The sequence below is a fragment of the Medicago sativa genome, chromosome 7, assembly GCF_051527215.1.
Source record: "Medicago sativa cultivar Bolivia chromosome 7, Bolivia_mono, whole genome shotgun sequence".
NCBI lineage: Eukaryota > Viridiplantae > Streptophyta > Magnoliopsida > Fabales > Fabaceae > Medicago > Medicago sativa.
In genome coordinates, this window is record NC_140755.1 from 46,174,966 (window position 1) to 46,192,240 (window position 17,275).

The following is a 17,275-nucleotide window of genomic DNA, read 5'->3' on the forward strand; positions in this document are numbered from 1 at the left end:
TTTTACTTTAGATAGCGCTTTTGAAGTGCTATTGTAAATGGCGCTGGTAAAGGTAAAGGTAATATAGCGCTTTTTCTGTATAAAGCGCTAGCTAAAGCAGGGTTTATATAGCGCTTTAGGTCAAAAAGCGCTAGCAAAGGTTCTCCTTAGATAGCGTCTTTGTTTTAAAAGCGCTATGTAACAATATGTTCAGATAACGCTTTATAAAGGAAAAAAGCGCTAGGAAAAGCATTTATTTTATTTTATTTTTTGTCAATTTTTTCCTTTACAAATAACGTTTTTTATTAATTTAAAGTAATATATATATATATATATATATATATATATAATCATAAATTTAAAGGGAAATATATATAATTTTGGCACATTATAATTGAGACTATAATTTATCAAATAAAACTTATCCATAAAAAATGTATGTATATATAGCATAAAAGTCATAAATGTATAGCCTCTAATATGGTAACATGGATATCTCTAAGAGTTACAACTAATTAGTTAACATAAAGATCAAAATCTTCTATGGTATCGTGCAGTCTTCATCTATCTTCTTGGTCTTAACATTTTTATCCAAAACAAGCAGACAAATCATCATTCATTTCCAAATTTCGTTCACTCTCCTCCACCTGAATATATACCAGAAAACACCATTAAGCAATAACACTATATTATATTAGAGATAAATTCAAACTACTACTGATCATGAACCGACACCATTCTTCTTGGATTTCTATTAGTTTATCTTTTGAGTATGTCACACACTTGAAACCATCAATGTATTGCATATATTATAACATAAAAAATAATCATGTTACTTAATAAACTTAATTATATACAGATATTATACTTTAATATAAAAAAACATACCAGCTTTAGAATCTCATTTAGTTTTGAAATGAGAATCTCTTTCATAAAGCTCATCACAAAGTACCCGCAATCTATACCATTTTCTTGGCGAGGACACTACAAAAAATAAAATAAGTAATTGTATCAATAAAATTATTTATCGATAAGAAAAATTTGATTATAAAATAAGAAAAACTTGCACACTTGTATGATTGTTACAACACGTGTCGAACAACTGTCGTACGAGTATTGGACCCCCAACATGTGTCGGATACCGCGACACTTCTAATCTTAGAGGTGTTCATGCTTTATAGGTTTATATCACAAGATAAGCTTGGATTATCTCTTCCAAACACCTCCCTAAGGTTTGAAGTGGCAACCAGCTAACAAAGTAGGTTCATGGACTGAAATCATAATGTAGGACAGACTTACTAGTGACCAACTTTTTCATATGAACTTAATATACTATCATTGTAAATACCATTGTACTTTCTACACTCCAATTAAGAATTACTTTACAGATTTGTACAAAATTGGTTAAATTACTTTACCAACAACGTACACACTCAATATACCATCATTATAAACACAACTTTACCATTCAATTAAAGATTCAGATTATCTGTTCAAAACAAAAATAACAGAAGAGAGATTGCCGTTCGAATTAAGATTCAAATATTGAGATAAAAAAAAATTCAAAACCGCCGCCGAGAGACATTCAGATTCTAGAATTAATATTCAATTCAACATAAAACCAAAGAAAAAGTAGAAATCATGGAAGATCAGTACCTGGAGAAAGAATTGTCGGAGAGAGATTGGGGGAATAGTAACCACCGTTCTAGAGTGGTGATTAAGAGAGATCGGCAGCGGCGAGTGGTGGTGATGGACGGAGGATTGCGGTTTCACCGAAGAGAGAGATTCATTGACAGTTTTTTCATTGGTTGGTGGAAGTAAAGGTTTAGGGTTTGGGGGGAGTAAAGTTTGGATTGAAAGACAAACCAAATTTTTTTTTTGAGGGAGGGAGAATGTTTTTGGAAAATTTTTGAGGAAAGAAAAGGATCGAACAGTATGAGAAATTAAAAGGGCTTTTGATTTTGTTTCAAACAAAAAAGGGCTTTTGATTAATCAAAAAACTATATTTTTTGTTAATTTATTCTTTTATTTAGGAAGATCCAACAAAAAAGGGTATTTAAGTTATTCAGAAGCATTTTTTTTCTTTAAAAAAAAAAGCCTTTTATCTTAAAATATAAATGAAAAAAGTTTTTTCTTAAAAAAAAAAAAGCTTTTATCTTAAAATATAAACGAAAAAAGAAATAAAACATACCAAGCAAACTTGGTGCATGATATCCTCTTGTCTAACCACTGGGCTGAAGATAACTTCTGATACATAGCGCTTTTATTCGTAATATAAACGCTATCGTTATTGTACCTGTGATAACGCTTTTAAAAACGCTATCAATGATTGAGCCATAAATAGCACTTTCCATAAGCAGCGCTGTCTAAGAATAATCTTATTTTTTTTCCAAATATATTTATTATTTAATAAATCTATGATGGCCCTTTTTAAATAAAACGCTATATAACGTAAGAACCATAGATATCACTTTTATGACAAAGTGCTATTTAAAGCCTCCGTGTTTGATTTATAGCGCTTTTTTGTTAAAAGCGCTGGCAAATGGGCGCTATATTTTCCCAATTTTGTAGTAGTGCATTTTAATATTAGAGATGATTTAAATGAGAATAGTAACACTACATTGCAACATGATATCTTAAAGAACAAAATTTGTGTGCAAATTTTCTAGCAAAGGAGGGATCGATTTTGAGGTGCTCTGCTATGAAATCCTTTGTTATAAAAACTATTATTATAACATATTGAATTTTGTAGTATATGTTGTAAAATTAAGAAGGAAGAAACTGTTTTAACTTTTAAATATTCACTTGCAAAACAACAAAGCCATTATATATTCCACACTTTGATGGGGTGGATAACAAATTTGTTTAAGCTAAACATAATAACTAACCTACTAAACATAACACCTATTTGACATCGGTTGCCATTGTTAACCCGGTGTGAAATGCTATGTTTTTAGACTATTGGCGCACGTATCAAATCAGTGACTTGCTGCCCGATGTGGATTACGACATATCACAACGGTTCCGTATGCGATGTGAAAAGTTGATGACATAAGGGACATCATCGGTTGGGACCCGATGTGAAAAGTCGATTCCAACCAATGTGAAATGTCATTTCCGTAACAGTGTTTGCCTATAACAACAACAACAATCCAATCTTATCCCGAAGGCCGACTAAAATAATCAAATGCCATCATTATGTTTTATCTAACTCATTTATTTAGGTTTTTAGATCTAACTCATAATCTTTATATTTTTCTTAGTAGTTTCTGTTATAAAAAATTTTGACTGAAAGTTTCTCTTATAACTATATAAATCATCTTCTGTCTCTAATGTTCTAATCTATTTTCTTTACCTATCTTCTCTCTAAATCCTCAAATCACATAAACCTAATTTCAAGCTTCTAACACTTCCCTATAAAAATATAACCTATGCTTTGTTGAATGAGCCAGCCCCCTTTTCTACGAAATTGGCTTGTGATTACGTTCCAAAGGACACAGTTGATCGAGTAAGATTAGGACGTGTTTGTTTATAACCGCGTAATTTGTCTATTTGCTGTTTATGGTCAATAGTCGTCATAATTTATTATTAATTTGATGCATAATAGTCGTCATAATTTATTATTAATTTGATGCATAACATGTTCGGATTTACTATTCTCTCAAAAAAAAAAAAAAAAAAAAAAGGTTCGGATTTACTATGATGTGGAAAAAGAACATTCTCAAACCATATCACGAGTAACACGATGCATAAAAAGTAAGAAGATCCCTTATATATAACAATTATATTATTTTTAGTGGAAGCCTAAATCAAAACAAACTTTATTAGTAGGGTCTCCTTTATGTTGGGCCTATTGAAAATGTCATCTTTTTCTTTTTAAATTCTTCATATTTACTTTTTACATGGATATATAAAAACGAATAAATTTTCCCTCACGTACTGCATCATGAAAACAACACTAGATAATTGAGCTGAATTTAACATTCATCTTGATCACACAATCATCGTAATACTTGTTGCTTGATAGCCAGAAGAGTAGTTAAACCGAAAATATACAAAAGTGGATATTTTTCGAAAATTTATAAAATGAAAAAGGGTATACTTAAAATGTGAGGGTTGGTTTAATATTACATCTGTCTCTAATTACACCTGATCTTTTGGGAAAAATTTGTACTTATACACATAATTTTAAATTGTGAGATAAATTTATTTTTTTTCTTCTTTCAATTTTTTTTTATTGTTTTTCTTGATATATCTTAATACTACGTATTGATTTATTTTGGATGATAAAAACTAATTATTATATATATATATATATATATATATATATATATATATATATTATCATATACAAAATATGTGACTCAGATAGTGTTATTCTAGGGGATTAATTTTTATGCATATAATTTATTTTTACAAATATAAATTTTTTTCGTACAACTTTTTTACAAATACATTCAATTAAATAATGTTAAATTAATATTTATAAAGATATTTTAAAAACTAACATAATATGGTGAAATGATTGAGTGGTTTTATTGGATGCATGCGAAAAAAATTTACACGTTATTGATTATCCAAATTAAGTTTTCTTTTTATTTACCAACTTTAATTAATAATTGGGCATTTGACTTAGTTCACCTTGACTCACAAATCTCACCACCTTTAAAAACACGGGTTCATGTTTTTCCTTTGCCTATAACAAAAACTTCTATGCTAATGCTACCTACTTCTACTTCTTCCAAGTAACACACCACTATTAAAACACCACTTGGTAGTTTCTCTTTTTTTTAGTTTCAAAACTATGTTGAAGCAATTTTTTCTTCTGGATTTGGTGTTGTTATTTTGTGTTCTAGCACTTGCCTCGGCTCAAAGTGAAATCAATGTGAATGCTACATATCGTTCTTTCAATTCTCCAACAACTAAACAAGGTATTCGAAACAAGTGGGACTTGAACACATCAGGTGTGTTATGTGCATCTCAAGATGGGAACAAATCATTGTCATGGCGAAGCAAATATGGTTGGGCTGCCTTTTGTGGTGTATGGCTAAGCAAACATGCTTGTGGCAAGTGCTTAAATGTATGTATAATAATGTTTGCAGTTTAGTTTTTATTTTCTTTTATGTCATATAACCTTGTTGGAATCTGACCAGGGGTGGCCCTGAGGGTGGGCGGAAGGGGCGGCAGCCCAGGTCACCATTATTTTAGAGGCACTAAAATTATTATTTTTATTTAGTAGTTAGTATTATATAGATATATCTCTTTTTAATTCGGTTTGATTAATTATATTGAAAATATATTTTTAAAGAACTTTAATTAAATGAATCTTTTGCAGCAAAAAATGCAAGAAGAAAACTATTGGAATAATTAAAAGGACACAATTTTATTGTTTCGCTCATGCCATAAAAAATCTAAGGACCGGCCCTGAATCTGACACATCACGAGTTCAAATATCCATGCCCTAAAATGTATTTGTAAGCTGCAACGACCATCTAAACTTTTTCTTCTGAATTTTTGGATAACTTTCGAAGCAATTTGAGAAAGTTCTTTGAAAAACAATTTTTTTCCACATCGATAGGTGGAATCGAATCTTTGAGACTTGTAACACATTTAGAATACAAAGACAACTAATATTTGATTATATTTTCTGATTTTTGGGTGAACTTTAGGAGCAATCCAAAAAAAAAACAACTAATATTTGAACTTTAGGGGTTTAAATTCACGCCCTAAAATGTCTCTATAGGCTACAACCACCATTTAAAATGTACTTATAGGACTAAAATTGTTTCAATAGATAAATAATAAAATTGATTTTCTTTTTAATCTGTTTAGTCTGTTTAAATCGGCCAAATTAATTTTGTATATCATGTGAAGATTATTTTGATAAAAAATTTAAAATTTTGTTAATTTCACCTAGAAAGTAGATAATAGACCATAATCCTGAAGGTTGGAATAATTATTTACTCATTGTTGATTGATTTCATCATGAGTGAATGACGAATCTCCAGTGGTTCAGTCGATATATAAATCTATTAAGTCTTTTCATTTCGTCAACTCAAATTTCAGGTGACAAACAGAGATAGTGGGAGTGCGTTAGCGCAAGTAAGATTTCCGATCACCCAAACAGTAAGAATTGTTGATAACTGTAGCCATGGAGGGCTTGACTTGGATATGGATGTCTTTCAAAAGCTTGACACGAGTGGGTATGGGATGTCTCAAGGTTACCTCGTGGTGGATTATGAATTTGTGGATTGTGGTACTACTACTTATCTCTTTTACCATATTATAAGTTGAATATATTCTAGTTTTAATTTCAGTAAAGGAAATCATCAACATAGTTTATGGTTATATGATGTTTTGATTCTCATCGACATGCCAATATTTAGAAATGAGGAAGAGATCTAGGAAAATTTACAATAACATTAATTCTTTTCTATAGAATCATCAATATTAGTTTTAAGGGTCTCACATAGAAAAAAGGAACTATGCATTATTCTTATCCGAATCCAACTTTTTTTTAGCTTTAAAAATCTGTGGTAGTTAAAGATACTAAAAAAAAAATATTATCAAAAAATGAAACAGTTTTTTACTTTTTATAGTTTAACTACACAAATTTTAATGCAATAACTATTATATGATTTCTTTGTTTAATATCTTAACAGTGTTCGGGAGCAATCGATTAATGTTTCCCTTATTTTTAAGGGTCTCACATAGAAAAAAGGATCTCTATTATTATTAAGGGTACAATCCAACTTTTTATTATTAAGAGTAAAAAGGATCTCTATTATTAAGAGAAAAAAGGATCTCTTATCCGAATCCAACTTTATTTAGCTTTTAAAATCATATCGTACCCTCCATTTGTCGGATGCTTCAAAAGTTGAGATTTGTTGACTAATTGACTTTGACATAGGGAGTATACATTTGGTATATATCATTGTATACTGAAACTCTTGGTTACAGACGCAACACCTCATATTTAGGGTGTGTTTGGATGGTAAAAGAAAGTTTAAGGAAAGAAAGTGAAAGGAATGATTGTTATAGGAAAGAAAGTGAAAAGAAAGTGAGTGGAAAGTGTGATGATTTTTTAGTTGTTTGGTATGAGTGATAGTAGAAGGAAAGAAAGATTTATATTTAATAAAATGACTAAAATATCCCTATAAGAAGGTGATATATAACTAATTTAATGTTATAATTTTTTTTTAAAAAAATTTAAAGTTATCATTTTAGTAATAATCGAAAACTACATAACCGTATGATTTTTTTATTCCGATAGAACATGACCATACAAATTTACTTTCATTACTTTATATTTTTATTTTAATTTATTATACTCTAATGTCATGTTAAAAACATTTACATTTGTGGGCTTTTAAGTAATTTCCTTCAAAATAGTGCTTTCTTTGCACTTTCCGTTCTCAAAAGATCAGAAACATTTTTTTTGTGTGGGACACAGCCATCATTACCCTTTCCTCCCCTTTTCAAGGTGGTTCCAAACTAAAGAAAGATTGTTAATCCTTCTACTTTCTATCCTTCTTCAATCTTTCCTACTACTTTCACCCAAAACAAACATACCCTTAGGCACACTCTCATAAACTAAAAAAATTAAAACATAGTTAATTTAGTCAGATCAATTAATATAATTGAATTTCATTCTCTTTTAATTTCTTCCATTTTGCGTGAGTGTGCCGAAATCTTTTTGATTTAAGTTTGTGACCATAGAAGACTTTCTCCATTGTATATTGTACAAAATATTATACATTTTGTTCAAACATTGCAAAAAATTAAGTATTGTTCATAGCGATGATTCATAAATTTTGACTCATGGGGCCAATATTTTAATTTATATAAAAAATATTTATATAAAATTTTAACAATGTGTTGGTGATAAAATAATAAAATTATTATCATTGAGAAAAATACTTGAGATTATAAACACTATAGTATTATATTTTAGAAAAATTAAAGATTCTTTAACATCTATAAATTAAAATTGTTTTTACGTGTCTTTATATTTAAAAAGTGTTGTAGTTTGTTCATTCTCAACACTAAAAAATATCGCTATGTAAAAAAAATCATTTAAAATATCATCTCAAATGTATTTGCACATTTGATTCTATAAAATTCACGAGAAAAACTCTTATCGAATAAATTTCTGGTTCATTGGGGTAATCTATAATTTTAAGAGGAAGCAATAATTAAATATCAAATACTTTAACAAATAAAAGACAAACATTAGTGGTGGCAATTGCCCCCAATATTATGTGAATAGATTTGTGCCTGACCTGATTGTTCAAACGGGTAATGAGAAATCACAATAGTCCTTTAATGTATTAAAAACTCAAAATAGTCTTTGATTGTGCACTTCGCTAATCAAAAGTCTCTTATATTAAAATATTTTAAAAAATATTATTATTTCAGTCCTTCAATATACTTATTTATTGTCATATTAAGCCTTAAAAGTACATACTTATTGTCATTTCAATCCCTTTATGAAAAGAGTTATTGTGAGTATTAAGAGATTATTTTAGCATTAAGGATTATTTTGACTAACCAATGACTATTTTTAGAATTTTGATATATTGAGGAACTATTGTGACTACACATTACACATTCAGGGACCAAATTGACTATTACCCCGTAGAAGAACTATATCAGTTAAAATAATTGTAACTTTATTAAACTCTATCGTAATATTTTTCAAATAATATATATATATATATATATATATATATATATATATATATATATATATATATATATATATAGATATAGATATAGATATGTGTGTGTTCCGATGAAGTGCGTTTTTTTTTTTAAATCTAATATGCTCCGTGTACAACTGCGAAAACTACCCTCAAAATCTTTTTTATATAACATAACACAAATGCCAAATGGGGGTCATCATTTTTAGCAGTAAGTTTTGTTTTTGAAATGTTCCTTTAAAGCAAAAAAAATCTTGTGTTCTTTTATTCTTAGGTTTGTGAGTTGTAACAAATGCAGTAAGTTTGGGTTTTGAAATGTTCCTTTACAGAAGAAAAAAAACAAAAACTTGTGTTCTTTTATTCTTAGGCTTGAGTTGTAAGTTGTAATAAATAAATAAATAAAGGATACAAGTTAAGACGTTAAAAGTGGAACTAAAACATAAATATTGTCTTTGAAAGATAAGATTTAAATTTTTAAAATATGAAATGCATAATCTCCAATAAAATAGGCAGCATTTCCCATAAAAAAAATAAATCCTAGACTTGTGAGTTGTGAGTTGTGCCTATAACGAGTTATCATTGTTTTCTGCAGTGTCCGGAACTCTTGCTGCTGCTCCTGGTATGTTTCCTTATTGAGAAATGATATTTTGACAACCACTTTTTGACAATTTTTGGACAACTTTCTCTCTCATACTCACATGATGTTGTTATCCTCTCTCTTCCTTTTTCTCTCTCCATTGTTTTTGACCAATAAGAAGTGAGAAAAACAAGGTTGTCAACAAAGTTGTCATCAAATGGATGTCAAAATATCATTACTCTTCCTTATATAAGAGATTTTGATTTTGATTACTTTTGTGTGTGTGTGTGTGTTTTTTTTGTCAATAACTTAATGGCTGAAATTCACGTATTTTAAATGTAAAAAAGTTGGGCTATCCGAGTTCTAACCCCGACCCTGCATATACTATGCATTGTTCATACCAAATAATCTAAGCTTACGGAGACATTTTTGTGTCCCTTTTATCTATATCTGTTCAATACTATACATAAAGAAAACTGTCTCTTTCAGTTTTTTTGGGTTGATTTGTTCTCTTTCCAAAAATATCCTCAATTTTATATAAAGAAAACTATCCCTTTCGGTTCTTTTGGGTTGACGTTTTCTTCATATCGTGTTTGTTACATTTTTTTAGTGTTAAATATGTTTTTGGTCCCTATAAAATTGGGAACTTCTAAGTTTAGTCCTTACTTAATTTTAATAGGTTTTTTAGTCCCTACAAAAAAATATTACTTCTAATTTTAGTCCCTGCTAAAACGAAATTTGTTTAATTATCCTTAAATTCTTAAATTTTTGAACGATTTTTTTGAGACAAGTTTAGAAAACTATGAAAGGTTCATTTACTAAAATTTAGAATTTCTTAACATGAAATGAATTAAATATGAATTTTTTAAAACAACAACAGTTAAAGATAATACCAAATAAATCTAGACGTAGAAATCAAATTTTTCGACAATTTTTTGCTGAGGAACTTTTAGTAATGTTTTTAAAATGTGTGCAAAAAATTGTTCAAAAAATCTAAGAGTTTAAGCATAAATTAAAGAAATTTGAATTGAGTAGTGACTAATACTAAATGCAGAAAAAGAATTTAGGGACTAAAAAAACTATTAAAATTAAATAAGGATTAAACTTAAAAGGTCCGAACTTTATAGGGACCAAAAACATATTTTACCCTTTTTTAATATTTAAATTTATTCTTATCTATTTGTTACATGTGTTACTTGTATTGAAATGTAACAAACACGATATGAATATATATATATGTCTGTTTTTTTTTCCCAAAAGGGTTAAATATGTTTTTAGTCCCTATAAATATGTCAACTTTTCGTTTTAGTCCCTCTAAAATTTTCCTTCGACTTTTAGTATCCCCAAATTCTCCTTGATCCCCAATTATACATTTTTATTTGAAAATTATGAACAGTGTTTTTTCATGAAAATTTGATTATGATTAAAACTAAAAATATAAATGTTTGTTGCTTTCAAGTTATAACAAATCAAACAAAATCATGATTATTTATTCAATGACACCAACAATATAACAAAAAAATATAATCTAAATTCTTTTTTTTAATGACACAAAAAATAATCTTTTTATAAATTTTTTTAAAGGTATAATTGGGATAATGAAAAAGTAAGTATAAATATACTCATCTAGTTTGTTACACCTTTTAAATCATAAAGGAAAATTCTTCAAAAAAAAAAAGTATAAAGAAAATATATATATATATATATATATATGAGTCAGGATCCGTTGACACCAGGTGTCAACGGATTCGTTGACACCAAATCTCAACCGTCGATTGTTTTTAATCAAAGGGTGTGAATTTATTCGTTAAATTAATAGGGTGATCTTTTTCTCTCAAGACTCACAGGACTGCATACTCCTGCCGTAATACACAGCAGAGTTCCTTCTCGCCATCACCGATGACACATCTCCTTATTCATATTTCATACCCAAAAGGTGTGATCTTTCTAAATTTAATTAGGGATTCCGATATGATCTATTCAAGCCATTTTCTCACAAATTCAATGCAATTGCTATGAAATCATGTTTATTCAATTAATTCAATTACAAAAACTCAATTTAGGCTTATAGTTTGCATTGGTTTCAATGCATATGTGAAATAGTGGAGAACAAGTTTTCAAGCCGGAAAGAATGGAAATCATTACGGTGGCGGCGGTCATAAAATTGAGTTTTTTTTTTTATTTTCAATCAAATTAATTTTGTTTTAAAACTGATAACATACTAATCAAAGTTGTACCAAAAAAAAAAAACATACTAATCAAAGTAAAGATACTGTGATTTGGTGTCAACGAATCCGTTGACACCTGTGTCAACGAATCCTGACTTATATATATATATATATATATATATATATATATATATATATATATATTTATTTATTTATGGTGGCTGCTAACTTACACCTACCTAAAAACATTAAGGTACAAATTAGCAAGTTGCACCCACTTATAATTTACTAAAACACCTTTTTGTTTATATTCTAATTAATTTTAAATAGAAGAATTTTGTAACTAGCTTAAAAAAGATCCTTAAAAAAAGAAACCAAAAAGACAATGATATGCTTAAGGTACCAAACATGTAATAAAGACAAAGAAACAATATTTGGAATGATGAAAGTGGGTGTAAATCAGTGAATGTTGTTAACTTGCACCTAAATAATACTTATAAAAATGAGTGTAAATAATCAAGTGGGTGTAGGTTGCTAACTTGCACCTTAATAATTTTTGGTGGGTGTAGCTTGCTAACTTGCACCTTAGTGTTTTTAGGTGGGTGTAAGTTAGTAGCCCCCTATATTTATATATGTCTTTTTTTCTTTATCATTTAAAAAGTGTAACAAACTAGATGAGTATACTTATATTTAATTTTTCATTATCTTAATTATACCCTTAAACAATTTTTTTCTATGATAAAGATTGTTGTTGGTGTCATTAAAAAAAAGAATTTAAATTATATGTTTTTTGTTATATTGTTGGTGTCATTGAAATAAATAATCATGATTAGTTTGGTTTGTTATAACTTGAAAGCAACAAACATTTATATTCTTAGTTTTAATGCAAATCAAAATTTCATAAAAAAAAAAAGTTAATAATTTTCAAACGTTAGCGCAATAAAAAGAGCGGAAAGACGAGCACGTGAGCGTCCGGCTTTTCGCTAGTATAATATAGATTATACCCTTAAACAACTGTTTCTGAACTAAAGATTGTTGGTGTCATTAAAAGAAAGAATTTAGATTATATATTTTTTTGTTATATTGTTGGTGTCAATGAATTAGATAATCATGGTTAATTTGCTTTGTTATAACTAGAAAGTAACAAACATTTATATTTTTAGTTTTAATCAAAATCAAAATTTCATAAAAAAACACCGTTCATAATTTTCAAACGTTAACTCAATAAAAAGAGCGGGAAGACGGGCACGTGAGTGCCCGTCTTTTCGCTAGTTATATATAAAGAAAGAAAATAACATGTTTTGGTTCTTTTGGCCTGAATTTTTCTATTTTCAAAATTACCCTCAATGATGCAAATATCACATATAACAAATAGATAAGAGTAAATTTAAATATTCAAAGTGTAACAAATACGATATGAGTATATATATGTCCAGTTTTTTTCCTTTCTCATTTGAAAAGTGTAACAAAATGATGAGTGTACACTTACTTTTTCATTATCTCAATTATACTCTTAAATAATTTTTTCTCTAATAAAAATTGTTGTCAGTGTCATGAAAAATAAAATAATTTATATTATTATTTTGTTATATTGTTGGTGTCATTGAAATAAATAATCATGGTTAGTTTGGTTTGTTATAACTTGAAAGCAACAAACATTCATATTTTTAGTTTTAATCAAAATTAAAATTTCATAAAAAAAAACACCGTTCATAATTTTCAAATGTTAAGGTAATAAAAAGAGTGGAAAAACAGATACTCACATGCCCGTAGTATCATAACAATGAAAATTCTACGGCTCTGACCTTATGATCCAATTAAGCCTAGATATTTTTTTTCAAAAACAAATACTTAAAACTACTTAAGCTTTTATTTTTAAAATTATTTTTTGAAAGGAAACCAAGCATAGAGCAAACCATAATTGAAATCATTGATTGATTTTTTTTCGATTTAGCCCACGAAGAGAAAAATTTGAATTTTTAACAAATATTATACATATATTATACATTGTCCTTTTAACTACTGAACTAAGTTCACGGGAACCTATCACAAATATTTGATAAAGAGTCTTGTTTCTTACCAAATATTTTTTTTATCCTATTTTTAAAACGATCCACGTACAAATTTATCTGCATATACTGTTACTGATGGTATTTTTTTTTTACACTATATTTAGTTTGCAGCGATGGTGCACACGTTCTGTCAAAATTGAATGAACCACACGTTCTGTCAACTATAAAAAATGGTACACGTCAAAAGGCCTTGAGTGAACCACACGATCTGTCACCTGTAAAAAATGGTACACGTCAGAAGGCCTTGAGTGAACCGCACGTTCTGTCACCTGTAAAAAATGGTACAAGTCACAAGGCCTTGAGTGAACCACACGTTCTGTCACCTGTAAAAAATGGTACACGTCACAAGGCCTTGAGTGAACCGCACGTTCTGTCACCTGTAAAAAATGGTACAAGTCACAAGGCCATTAACAATAAATCAATTATATTATCTCCGACACCAACACCAGCACCAACAACAACATTCTTATCGCCCAATCCTTTATCAAATTTTACTCAACAATTTCATCGTGCTACAACCGGTATGTACTTCACCCTTCTACCTCTTTGATCATAAATATTATAATCTATGACACTATATATGTGTCTATAAAATTATTTATGCAGAATATATGTCAATTCCTCTTGCTCTTTATGTTTATGATTGTTTGCAGGTAGTCACTCTAACTGGAAAAGGAAAGTCATTGTAGGTAATATATCAAACCTCACTTTAATCGTTACTCTCCGCATGTATAGATAGGAGGGTAAGAAGTTGTAGGGAGATTTGATATGTTGAGGGTTTGAGACGCGGATTCTAATTTGCACCTTATACATATTGTGTGAGTTTCACTTATATACTTTTTTAATAAAAAATACTAGATAATCAATCTTAAATCAGGTGTCTTCAATTTCTTTAACCTAAAATGATTATTCATATTTTAGCATGTCTTTGATGATATTAATGTTTGTAAAGTCTAACCAAGATTCTTTGTATAACTTTACCAAGAGTATTTTGATTAAGCATTAGAAGGAAATCAATGACACACCAAATAACTATAATATAGGAAAAAAAATATAAATTTTATTTATAATTTATTTAGTTTAGTTTCTTCTATCAGGACATAATTAATTGATTCTTCTTTTCAACAGGTGTTGTAAGTGCAGTTATAACCGTATTGTTAATGTGCATAATTATTTACTGTCTTAGAAGCAAATCATCAATTCGGCAAGGAAAATTTCAATTTAGAACTAAGAATGAAAAAAATATCGAAGCATTTTTAAAAGATCATGGAGCTCTATTACAGAAAAGATATAAATATTCAGAAATAAAGAAAATGACAAACTCTTTCAAGGTTAAACTTGGTCAAGGGGGTTTTGGTGTTGTGTACAAAGGAAAGTTATTCAATGGTTGCCACGTTGCGATAAAGATATTGAATTCATCCAAAGGAAACGGTGAAGAATTTATTAATGAGGTTGCTAGTATTACTAGAACCTCACATGTTAATGTTGTCACCCTTCTTGGATTTTGTTTTGAAGGCACAAAAAAAGCACTCATATATGAATTTATGTTTAATGGTTCTCTTGACAAATTTATTTACAATAAGGGACCAGAAACCATTGCATCTTTGAGTTGGGATAATTTGTATCAAATTGCAAAAGGAATAGCTCGTGGACTAGAGTACTTGCATAGAGGATGTACCACTCGAATTTTACATTTCGACATAAAACCACATAATATTCTTTTAGATGAGAATTTTTGTCCAAAGATTTCAGATTTTGGACTTGCAAAACTCTGTCCAAGGAACGAGAGCATTATTTCGATGTCAGATCAAAGAGGGACAATGGGGTATGTGGCTCCAGAAATATGGAATAGACATTTTGGAGGAGTTTCATACAAGTCTGATGTTTATAGTTATGGAATGATGTTGTTGGAAATGGTTGGAGGGAGGAAAAACATTAATGGTGATGCAAGTCACACAAGTGAGATATACTTTCCTCATTGGGTATACAATAGGCTAGAGCTTGGCACTAATCTGAGACCTGGTGGGGTTATGGATACAGAAGAAGATGAGATCGCAAGGAGAATGACTACTGTGGGTTTATGGTGCATTCAAACATTTCCAAGTGATAGACCTACAATGAGTAAAGTGATTGAAATGTTAGAAGTTAATATGAATTCACTGCTGGAAATGCCACCAAAACCACTACATTCATCTCCAACAAGATCAGTATCAGAGTCTTCTTAACATTTGGGGATATGTATAATTGTTTTACATAGTTTTTAATCAGAGTCGGTAACCTCTTCAAATGATGAGAATCTCCACCGTATTAATCATCTTGTGAAGCATTTGGGTTCGGAAAATGTTACATGAACACCTTTTATTCACACACTCCATTGTACACCCCATGTGTTAGGGACATTTTGGTAAATTCATCTCACAACCACACTTTCTCTTCTAATTGTGTGGGGTCTAGGTTGCCACATATCAGAATTTTGTGTGGGGGTATGGGGTGTATTGCCACATGGGGGTGTACATGTATCACCACTCTTTGGGTTCAAGTGAACGTAAATATTTTTTATATTTAATGCAAACTCCTGAACAATTGATTAGTTAATGCAATGTTATAAATGGAGAACATGCTATACTAGAAAATGTTTATATCTTTTGTGAAAGTGACTAGTAAATCGTGATTGAGACATATCCTTAATGGGAAAAACTTCAGTGACATGATGTCACGGTACCATTATGCATAGAGCTAATAAAATTTTGACACATGTGCAGGGAGAGTTTATGTTTACAAGATCCTATGGACCAAATGCAATGGCACAAGATCCTATGGACCAAAATTAATGGCACCGTGTCGTTAATGGCACCGAAGTGCTACTCTCCTTAATATGTGTTATGAAAATATTAGGTATATGAGTAAAATATTCATATTCCCCCTAACTAATGACATCTAAATTTTTATTCTTTTTTTTTTTCGAGCAAATCTAAATTTTTATTCATACGCATCGATTGTAATGACAGCTAAATTTAAAACTGATGTTTGAAGGGATCAAATCCTTTGCTATGAATTTGTATTCAGATAGAATGGTTTATGATGGTTTCTTCATGCTGTGATGGCAGCTTTGATTGATGTAGAAAGGTTTTTTCTTGTTGGTAGGTGGATGTGGCTCTTTGGTGTGGGTAATGTTGGACGGGTCTCTCCTCAAGCGAAGCCACACAAAATAAAAAGAGAAAAGATTAAAAAAATGATGAAGAGGAAAAGAAAAAAGAAAAAAAAAAAGAGGTGTTTATGAGTTATTTTGGCTTTGATTCTTTATGAACCCTCCGGTCACATTTATAAGCAAAAAAACACTTTTTATATTCATTCAATGCTTAAAATATTTGGTCAATATATAAACCAAATACATTATGTATTCAATGAATCTAAAAGGTGCATTTTTGCTTATAAATGTGACTGGAGAGAGTATGTGCGTAGAGTGATAAAATAAAAAGGGATTCATCCCTAAGTTTGCAATGGGTGATATAAAAGTGATTTAAATCCCTACAAAACTTGCTCATAAACTTGCTTTCATCTCTACTTACAGTACAAAGCTTTTGTAGAGAGCATCTCTTCATGTGCTGTACAATATGTATACGTTATAATTGTACATCTCTATTTGGGCCTAAGTGGTATAACTCATCTTTAAAAATTGATTTTCTTACATGTGGAATTGCTTAAAAACACATGGAATTTACGCATTTGCTCCCAACAACACTTAACTATCATTCGTTATTTCAATGGTAGTAAACT

General features: G+C 29.5%; 1 protein-coding gene across 6 annotated transcripts; it reads left to right on the forward strand.

Moving 5' to 3' along the window:
* Positions 1–4,677: 4,677 nt before the first annotated feature.
* Positions 4,678–16,731, forward strand: LOC146906207 (PR5-like receptor kinase). 6 transcript variants are annotated; one of them, XR_015020537.1, is made up of 8 exons: positions 4,678–5,059; positions 6,046–6,235; positions 9,274–9,300; positions 13,603–14,019; positions 14,152–14,187; positions 14,627–16,043; positions 16,261–16,393; positions 16,643–16,731. XR_015020537.1 is itself a non-coding variant. In XM_085730336.1 (7 exons), the coding sequence occupies exons 3-7, from the start codon at positions 6,151–6,153 to the stop codon at positions 15,721–15,723; spliced, it is 1,662 nt and encodes a 553-aa protein (XP_085586462.1). In that variant the 5' UTR covers positions 4,923–5,059; positions 5,315–5,453; positions 6,046–6,150; the 3' UTR covers positions 15,724–16,151. The 6 variants fall into 6 exon arrangements, 3 of the variants coding, with proteins under 3 accessions (XP_085586460.1, XP_085586461.1, XP_085586462.1); XR_015020536.1 differs by having other exon boundaries at positions 16,261–16,731; XR_015020538.1 differs by lacking the exon at positions 16,261–16,393.
* Positions 16,732–17,275: the final 544 nt, after the last annotated feature.

Bases quoted from the DNA above. Each gene is read 5' to 3' on its own strand.
- LOC146906207 (XM_085730334.1), top strand. From the start codon at position 4,784: ATGTTGAAGCAATTTTTTCTTCTGGATTTGGTGTTGTTATTTTGTGTT. The intron at 6,236-9,273 runs GTACTACTACTT...TGTTTTCTGCAG, and splicing joins TTATGAATTTGTGGATTGTG to TGTCCGGAACTCTTGCTGCT. The intron at 14,188-14,626 runs GTAATATATCAA...TCTTTTCAACAG, and splicing joins GAAAAGGAAAGTCATTGTAG to GTGTTGTAAGTGCAGTTATA.